The following is a 9,967-nucleotide window of genomic DNA, read 5'->3' as shown; positions in this document are numbered from 1 at the left end:
TGTCCGGACCGTGGCATTACAAAATCGATTGGCTTTGGATTATCTGTTAGCCTTGCAGGGAGGAACGTGCGCTATTGTAGGACAGGAGTGTTGTACTTATATTCCAGATGGCTCTGAAAATATCACTAACCTGGCCGACCATATTAAGAGACAGGCGGATCAACTTTAAGAGATTGGCAGTGAATTTCATGACTATAACCCGCCGGGTTGGCTAGGATGGTTGGGTCACGGATTATTTGATTGGATTTTTAAGGCCTTCATTCTACTACTACTAATGCTACTAGGGATAGGATTGCTTGGCTGCTTGTGTAAATGCATTTTCAATCAAGTCATGGATATGCCCATTTGACCAGTTGCCATGATATGACAAAAGGAGGGAATGTGATATTGTACGAAGTAAATAATGGCATGATGGGAAAACTGGTCAACTACTGGGTACAATGTAAGAAAAGCTGACTTTGCATGACCTAAAGCCTGAATAAGATCAGAGAAGGTCAAGCTGATCCGAAATGCCGGAGCTCCGTAAATTCTGATAAGACTAAACTCGTCATAACCAAAAGCAGTCTAAATACGACAAGATACGGTCAGGAAGAAACAAATCTCCTCCGACTCCTAAACATTTCATCAAAGGACAAAATAATGAACTGAGTGACGGGACAGAGTCCTGAAAGGTCAGCAAGGTGACGCCTGCTTTATGATATTGCTTATGTTTGTACTTCTGATCGAATTCCTGACCAAGCTGTAGTCACGTAATCCTGATTCTGAGAAGGTATAAATACTGAGCTAATTTTCTGTGAAAGCGCAAACTTGGGAAGGAATCCGCAGTGACATTAACTGCACTCTGACCTCAACTTTCAGCCATAAACTGCAGTCTGTTTGAAAATAAAGTCTTGTTATGTTTTCTTAATAAGCGTTGTTGAATCTTTCTACCACAGTCCAGAAGCGGGAAAAATATTGACTTCTACACGGGAGCGTGCCTATGCCCTCGAAGACGTCGTGGTACTGGTTGATAATGGCGTCAAGTGCGCCCTGAAATCAGTGTTCTGAAAGGCAGAGGCGTCAGGAGAGAGAACTCTCTGAACTAGGTTCAACAGCTTGCATGCCTGCATGCCAAGCAGGGAGGCTTTCGAGGAGCCCATGATTTCAAAGGGAAGGATGGCTTTGCATGATCTGTGCGTCACTTCAAGTTGGCATGAGCCACTGGCAGCAATGGCATTTCCACTATAATCTAATAGCTGGCAGGCTGATGGCAGGATGGCTGGTTTGACACAAAGGCTTTGGAGGTCAGAACGTGCAATGAGATTAGCGGAGGCACCGGTGTCCAGGCAGAATCGAATTTGGGACCGGTTGACCGTAAGGGTGGCACACCACTCATCGTCCGGCAAAGCCACCCTTCCCTCGCCTCATTAAAGGTCCTTACTAGCAGTGGGCCCAGCAGGTCTGAAAACTTCTTATAGAATTCAACCGGGAACCCTTCGGGCCCCGGTGTTTTCCCCGACTGCATGCTTCCCATCGCGTTAACCAGCTCCTCCAGCCCAACTGGTGCCCCCAACCCCCCCACTTGCTCCTCCCCCACTCTCAGAAACCTTAGCCTGCCCAGAAAGCGATCCATTCCTCCCTCCTCCACTGGGGGCACTGACCTGTATAGTTCCTCAGAAAAGGCACTGAACACTCAGTTAATGCCCCTCGCACTTTGCACCAAACTTCCTCCTCCATCTCTAATTCCCCCTATCTCCCTCGCCGCCTCCCGCTTCCGGAGCTGGTGCGCCAGCATCTGCCTCGCCTTTTCCCCGTATTCGTATACCACCCCCTGTGCCCTCCTCCACTTCGCCTCCGCCTTCTTGGTGGTCAATATATCAAACTCCGCTTGGAGGCTACGACACTTCCTCAACAGCCCTTCCTCCGGGACCTCCGTGTACACCTATCCACCCTCACCATTTCTTCCACCAGCCTCTCCCTCTCGCTTTTCTCCCCCCTCTCCCTATGCGCCCTGATGGAAATCAGCTCCCCCCTAACCACCGCCTTCAGCGCCTCCCAGACCACCCCACCTGCACCTCCCCGTTATCATTAATTTCTAGGTACCCCTCTATACACCTCCGGACCCACCCGCACACCTCCTCGTCCGACAGCAGCCCCACCTCCAACCTCCACATCGGGCGTTGGTCCCTCCCCTCTCCCAGCTCTAGATCCACCCAATGTGGAGCGTGGTCTGAAATGGCTATCGCCGAATAATCCGCACCTTCCACCCTTGGAATCAACGCCCTGCTCAGAACAAAAAAGTCAATCCGGGAGCAAGCCTTGTGGACATGGGAGAAGAACGAAAATTCCCTAGCCCCCGGCCTCATAAATCTCCAGGGGTCCACCTCTCCCATCTGGTCCATGAACCCCCTCAGCACTTTGGCCGCCATCGGCCTCTTACCCGTCCTGGACCATGAGCGATCCAGTGCTGGGTCCAGCACTGTGTTAAAATCCCCTCCCATTATTAAACCCCCTGTCTCAAGGTCTGGAATCCGGCCCAGCAGATGCCGCATCATCTCAATTTGGGGCATACACATTGACCAGCACCACCCGCTCCCCCTGGAGCTTACCGCTTACCATCACATATCTGCCACAGCTTTCCGCCACCACACAACGCCACAAACGACACTCTCTTCCCCACCAAAATCACCACCCCTCGGTTCTTCGCATCTAACCCGAATGGAACACTTGCCCAACCCACCCCTTTCGCTCCCCCGCCGATCAGCCATATCTCCTCTTAGGCCAGCCATGTGCCCGCGGTCCCCGCATGGCCCGTTCCCCAGTGGCAGATCTTCATCCCAATCCCCACTAAAGACCTCAGTTCCCCTTCGGCTCTTCCATCAGCAACCCGGTACTCCCCCCTCATTTCCCCCCCTCCCCCACCCCCCCAACCCTCCCCCACCCCACCCCCACCCACCCTCCCCTACCCCACCAACCCTCCCCCCCCGATTGTAACAGGCCAAACTTCACCCCTCTCCTGTGCAGCACTGCTTTCGACCGGTTGTAACCGCCCCTTTTCTTCGCCACCTCCACGCTCCAGTCCTGGTAAATTTGGACCTCTGCATTCTCCCATCTGCTGCTCCACTCCTTCTTGGCCCACCTGAGCACCATTCTCGATCGACGAGCCGGTGAAACCACACCAGCACCGCCCTTGGTGTCTCGTTGGGCTTGGGTTTCCTCACCAGCACTCGGTGGGCCCCCTCCAGCTCCAAGGGCCCCTGTAAGGACCCCGCTCCCATTAGCGGATTCAACATAGTGACCACATAGGCCCCCAGGTCCGATCCTTACAGCCCTTCCGGGAGGCCCAGGATCTGCAAATTCTTCCACTGCGTGCGGTTCTCCATTTCCTCAAGCCTCGCCTGCCACTTCTTGTGGAGCGCCTCGTGCGCCTCCACCTTACCTTCACCACCAGGCCTAGGATTTCATCCTCGTTCTCAGAGGCTTTTTGCCAAACCTTGCGGATCTTCGCCCCCTGGGTCGCCAGGAGTTTGTCGAAAGAGGCCTTTAGCAGTTGCAGCAGCTCAGCCTTCAGCTCCCTAAAACAGTGATGAAGCAGCTCCTGCTGCTCCTGCGCCCACGCTGCCGGTTTGCCGCCCGCTGCTATCTTGTTCTTCCTCCCTCGCACCTTTCTCTGCTCCAACACAAATTTTTTTACCGTCCCGCTCCTGGTCCAGTCCATCCACCGGCAGGGAATTGTTACTGAAGCCTTCCCACACCGGGAAATGTCCGTCAAGTGCCGTTACGGGCCCTACCAAGAGCCCAAAAGTCCGAAAATAGCGGGAGCCACCGGACATGCGGCTTAGCTCCGCAGCGCTGTAACCGGAAGTCCAACACTATTTTATTAAGCTGCAAACTGTCGAACATACTTTCACTGTTGGTTAACACGATGTTAGATTAAACTAAAGACCTATGCCTATCCTAACCAGTCTATGCACTCAGCACATGGTGAAGATCTGTGCTGTAAGCTGTGTCCTTCTGAGAGGCTGCATCCCGAATGAGTGGGAAAACTGATGCCCTCTGTCTTCACAGTGAGTGTGCTCTAACTGGCGATTGGCTGTGGTGTTGATTGGTCCTACTGTGTGTCCATCAGTGTGTGTGTCTGCACCATGATTTACTGGTGCATATTATAACAGTCATTACTCTCAAGAATACATGATGCATCAGTTGAAAAGCAGAGGAAGGTGAAAGATGCTCATGACCAGCACGTGGGTTACAAATTACCCAAACTGAACAAAGAAGTCTGAGTACAACTTTCTGTTGGATTCCATGTACCATCAGCATATGCCCAGAACAAAGATATATCAAGTATGAGCAGCAAATATGGCAGTGCAACATATGCAAAAATCAGAACAATACCATAATCAGAAATACTGAGTATTTCATACTGCAAATAGATCACTGTACAAGTTGCAACTGTAGCCACCTGGGGTGGCCATGTCCCGATTCCAAAATGGATACTCTCAAAGAGTGCAATGAAAAATGGACAGCACTAGAAAAACAAGCAGGTGCAAGGTTTCCTGTGGATTGGAATTTGCAGAACCCAGACAGAACTGAAACTACAAGCCATTAGCATAGTAATGAGCTATCTCCGGGGACAAAAAGGAATATTGAAACAATCGGTACCAGGACAGACTTCTTGGCGCCAGTGGAGACTAAAACAATGGCAGGCCAACGGTTACCTAGAGCCCGCCCGACGATCAGAAAACGACCCCGTTATTGGAGAGAATCGATACAAACGATTGGGACATGATCCAATTAATTGGGACCAAGTCCAGGGTCCGTCCTGAAGGGCACGAAACCCCTTGGGGTAAAAAACAGTTTGCTCTCTTGAGAACTCTTACTTTCTCCATCTTCACCTTGGCATTTGGCTCTCAGCGACGAGGCCCGCCAAGCACCAGCCAAGTAAGTCTAAGGTCAACGCACGCTACGAGATAGGCGCTCCTAGCTACTATTCTGTACCAGTTCGAAGCCAGCAGTATCAGAACCGGACAACGGCCATTGTTCCTCTGACTGAGTGGGCACTCGAAGCTAAGTATAGGCTTTTAGTAGTAGTTGTAGTTTCGTGAGTAGAGTTTGTGCATGAGTAATAATTGACTGTGTGTGTAAAGAAATGTGTATTGATTTCAAACTTACTAACTGGTGTATCGAGTCATTGATCCGTATTCGATTGAACCTTGTGGTGGTATCAGGAAGATACCTGCCGACTCTTGAGCAAAGGTAATTAAAACAGAGCAAATTAAGGGAAAGCATAACGAGCAACACAACACAAACATATCACCCCAAACCAGTATTCTGAAAACACAGATTAGCCTCCGGCCAAAATCAATGTAAATAAATCTGGAAGCTTAAGCATACTGCCGATATGTTTCAGGCTTATAACTTTTAATTTTGCTTCATAGTTTATTCAGTTATTTTCTTTTGCTGTCATGTAAATAGTTTCAATTGCTGAGCATAAACCTCTAGTTTAGAAAAAGGGGATGCGAGATGATGCACATGTAACTTTAAGGGATGTATCTGAAACTGCTATCGATCACCATCATCTCTACAGGATATGATGTCTTACTCCCAAGAATTGTATTCAGTAAATGCAGCAGATGGAAGAGGTGGAGTCTTTACTTAGATCCCCAATGCATATTATTTGTGTACAGTCTCAGCCTTAACTTCAAGTAACCCAGATTACAGTTTAACTAATCGTTGTCATATGATTGGTATGTTTATATTGAATAGAATATTGCCTGTTCCACCAGCCTATGTCCCTCTGAAGTGTATCACGGAGCTCCTCACAATTCACAACACTTTCAATTTTTGTGTCATCTGAAAATTTTGAAAGTGTGCCCTGTACACCCAAGTCAAGGTCAATTTGCTATGGGATTGACAGCATGTTTAGGGGTTTGGAAGGGACTAGATTACAACCTTATTTTTTTTTAAACTTTGGAATCAAAACCATTGGCTTTCAGGGGAAATCAGGGAGTTGAGAAAAGTTTAGCCATAGGCAGCCACACCCAAACTTGAATTGAAGTTAGAAACACTACACAGGAATTGAATGAAACATGTGGGGTGGTTCTTTGTTGCTTTTTGATTTATGTGGAAAAACAAAACTTCTTCCTCCCCACTCTTACAATGAATGTGCTGGAGAGCTGCCTCATGTCATTTAAATTGTCCTTTCTCATTTGTTTCTCTAGCTCCCATCTACGTTGGACATTCTCCATGGTATTTTCTTTTGCCAAAATCTCCGTTATGCACCCTATTCTGTGTCTTCAGCTCACAAGGTCATGAGCTCCAGAATTCTCTAACCTGTTTGCCCTGTCCTCTTTTAAGACATTCCTTAAAACCAATCTCTTTGACCAAGCTTTTGATCACCTGTCCTCATAATATTTTAAATAAAAATAGAAACAGTTAACTTTTCCAGTCACTGACCCCTCAATGTGGCTCAGTGTCAAATCTTTGGCGTCTTTTTATACTTTAAAGTGGTTGTTGTATTTCTCATTTCTGTCATCATCCCTCTAGTGGGGAACTGGGACCTATGGGATTTTTTCTTAACTATAGCCTACTAATGCTACCTGACCAACATTAGGAAAAAGTTACAATTACAATTAAGAAAATTAGCAAGATTTTAGCAACCATTATACGTTTCAGCTATCATATGTGCTTCCCTTTGGTCAAAAACAGAAAATACTGGACAATCTTAGTAGCTCTGACAACATCTGAGAAAGAGTCATCCAGACTGGAAACGTTCGCTCTCTTTTCTCTCCACAGATGTTGTCAGACCAACTGAGAAAGTCCAGTATTTTCTGTTTTTGTTTCAGATTCCAACATCCGCTGTAATTTGTTTTTTTCTTTCCTTTTGTCAATCCTGCTCCAGAACTGAAACAAATAGCTGATTTTTCAATTCAAGTTCAGGAAGTCAGAATCTACACTTAAAAAGGTTGAAGTAAAATGTTAATACAAGGTCTATACAGATAGCCAGAAGTGTAAACAAAGGGAAATCAAATAGGTTGTAAAGATAACTATAATATGTTACATTATAATGTAGAATTCATAGAATCATAGAATTTATAGGGCAGAAGATGGCCATTTGGCCCATCGAGTCTGCACCAGCCCTTGGAAAGAGCACCCTACTCAAGCCCACACCTCCACCCTAGCCCCTTAACCCAGTAACCCCACTTAACCTTTCTGGACACTGAGGGCAATTTATCATAGCCAATCCAACCTTGGACTGTGGGAGGAAACTCCGGAGCACCTGGAGGAAACCCACGCAGACACGGGGAGAACGTGCAGACTCCGCATAGACAGTGACCCAAGCCTGGAATTGAACATGGGACCGTGAAGCCGTGAAGTAACTGTGCTAACCACAGTGCTACCGTGCTGCCCACAATTATACCCACAAATTATCATCCCAAATATTGGAGACTTTACAGTAAATAATTCTGCAACATAAATAGTCACCAAATTTAATATTGTTTCTGCATAAATTTCCAGTTACTTTTAACAAACAGGTACTTTAAAAATAACCTCAATTTCAAAGCAGGCTAAAAAAAACAATTTCCTGTGTAAATAATTTAGAAAGTAATTTAGAGATAAGCAGTCAATATATTTAAAGTTATTTATTACTAGCTCTTGCATTTATATAAAAGTCATTTGATGGAATGATAAATTAAAGAGGAATATAATGTTACTAGAAAATAGAAATTTCTTCAAGAATGCAGTGATTTTCGGAATGAGTCAGATGAAATAATTAAAATAGAATCAAGTACCAAGCAAACCAAACATAAGCAAGTTGAGACATGAATGTAGCTAGACTGTTATAACCTAGAATAAAGAATCTATGTAACATTCAACATTTTCCAGTATTTTCTTGTGCTCCTCCATTGTTTGATGGATTTATGATGCGCTCGATACAGCTAGCTTTTTTAGATGGTCCATGAAAACTTGAAGACTGACATCATCAGTCAAGATAGGTGCTCCAGATTCCTGAAGAATATGAAAAACATCATATGAGAAGCAGGCCAAATAACAATGCAATCGTGGATAATTAAAATGGGATTAATTCTGTGAACTAAAATAATATAAAACCATTTTACATAATTTGCTGTTCTTTGGCAGAAACGTATTCGGCCTACAAAATATTACCAAATCAATTGTCACACAGCTGAAATGAAATGAAATGAAATGCTGTGTACATTATGCTAAGTATGACTGTGCTTAACATTTGATTCAGTTAAAAACAAGCTTATCCTTCAGTGCTTCTTATTACTTACTTTCAGTACACTTCTGTAAAATAATACAATCGGAATGTAAAATATCAAGAGACAAAAATTACCATGACAAATCAAAATTTATGGGTTTTTGTATGACAATCTATCAGCATTCGCCATCATTACCCTCTGAATCTGACCCCCATTTTAAGGTACAGTGCAAATGGAGATTATAGCAGAAATCTTGAAGTTGCAGTACATCATTCACTACTCTGACATAAGCTGCATGGTGGACCTTCTTCCAGAGCGAACAATCGGGGAACTTCCCCTTTTCTGCTCACAAATTGCTGTTAAAAATCCCATGAAAAGCCAAGCCTCGTTCAGTGCTGTATAACTGGGACTTTAAAAAAAATATATTTATTTATTCTCCTCCTTTTTTGTATTTTCGCCCCAATTTACAACCAGCGACAAAAACAATAATCAGTAACAAATATGTCAATCCCCATATCAAGAACAACAATCCCATCCTCCCACCAAACACAAAACATTCACCCACATGTTCACATAAACTAACAAAAAGGAATCAGGAATCCTCCATAACACCCATCCCCCCCCCCCCCCCCCCCAAATGAATTGTAAAACCCCTCTGACCTTCCCCTCAGTTCAAACTTAACCTTCTCAAGAGTCAAGAATTCCAACAGATCCCCCAGCCAAGTTAGGGCACAGGGTGGAGAGGCTGCTCTCCAGCCCATCAGGATCCGCCTTCGGGCGATCAACAAGGCGATCTGCCTCCACACCAGTTTCCAACCCTGGCTGGTCCAACACCCCGAATATTGCCTCCCGGGGGCCCGGGTCCAGTCTCACGTGCACCACTTTAGAAATTATCCTAAAAACCCCCTTCCAGTAATCCTCTCGCTTGGGACAGGACCAAAACATATGAACGTGGTTAGCGGGGCCATCACCTCCCCCCCCCGTAACGTTCACACACATCTTCTACTCCTTCGAAGAATCGGCTCATCCTCGCCCTCGTGAGGTGTGCTCTGTATACCACCTTCAGCTGTATCAGCTCCAACCTTGCGCACGAGGTGGAGGCATTCACTGTCTGGAGCACCTCACACCAGAACCCCTCCTCCATATCCTCTTCCAACTCTTCCTCCCACTTTGCTTTGATCCCGTCCAGCAGTGCCTTCTCCTCCTCCAAAATAGCTCCATAGACCGCTGACACAACCCCTTTCTCCAGTCCCCCCGTCGTCAGCTAACTGCGACTTTTAATGGTGATCTGAGTAACAACTACTGCTGAACAACTGATCTGGTCCTGAAAATAAATTTATTTATACTCGCGATTTGTTATGTCTTCATGAAAATTAATTACTAGATATTTTAAATTGTAATCTTCTAATTACTTTTGTTCATGATATTCTAATTTTACCACATCTCCATAAGTATGTCCCAATTATTTTACAATTTAATTGTTTTTTTTAAAGATTATTAGTACTTTTCATTTCCTACCTGGAACAAAAACTTGAATTTCTATAGTACCTTTCACAACCACAGGGACGTCTCAAAGCACAGCAAGCTGCCACAAATGTAATCTGATAATGACCAAATAATCTGTTTTTGTGATATTGATTGATATGGATTGATATTTATTGTCACATGTACCGAAGTACAGTGAAAAGTATTTTTCGGCAGCCAAGGGAGCGTACACAGTATGTACACAGTAGACAAAAGAATAATCGACAGAATACATTGAC

The 9,967-nt window shown here is 45.3% G+C and overlaps 1 protein-coding gene across 1 annotated transcript in view; it reads right to left on the bottom strand.

Moving 5' to 3' along the window:
• Window positions 1–7,455: 7,455 nt before the first annotated feature.
• Window positions 7,456–9,967, bottom strand: part of LOC119972310 (protein transport protein Sec23B) — a 75,641-nt gene continuing 73,129 nt past the window's right edge. The window contains exon 20 of the mRNA XM_038808811.1: window positions 7,456–7,989. Within this exon, the coding sequence (XP_038664739.1) occupies window positions 7,900–7,989 (90 nt within the window). The 3' untranslated portion in view covers window positions 7,456–7,899. The remainder of the gene's footprint in view (window positions 7,990–9,967) is intronic.

Source organism: Scyliorhinus canicula, chromosome 1 (assembly GCF_902713615.1).
Source record: "Scyliorhinus canicula chromosome 1, sScyCan1.1, whole genome shotgun sequence".
NCBI classification, from domain to species: Eukaryota; Metazoa; Chordata; class Chondrichthyes; order Carcharhiniformes; family Scyliorhinidae; genus Scyliorhinus; species Scyliorhinus canicula.
This window is presented reverse-complemented; position numbering and strand designations above follow the sequence as displayed.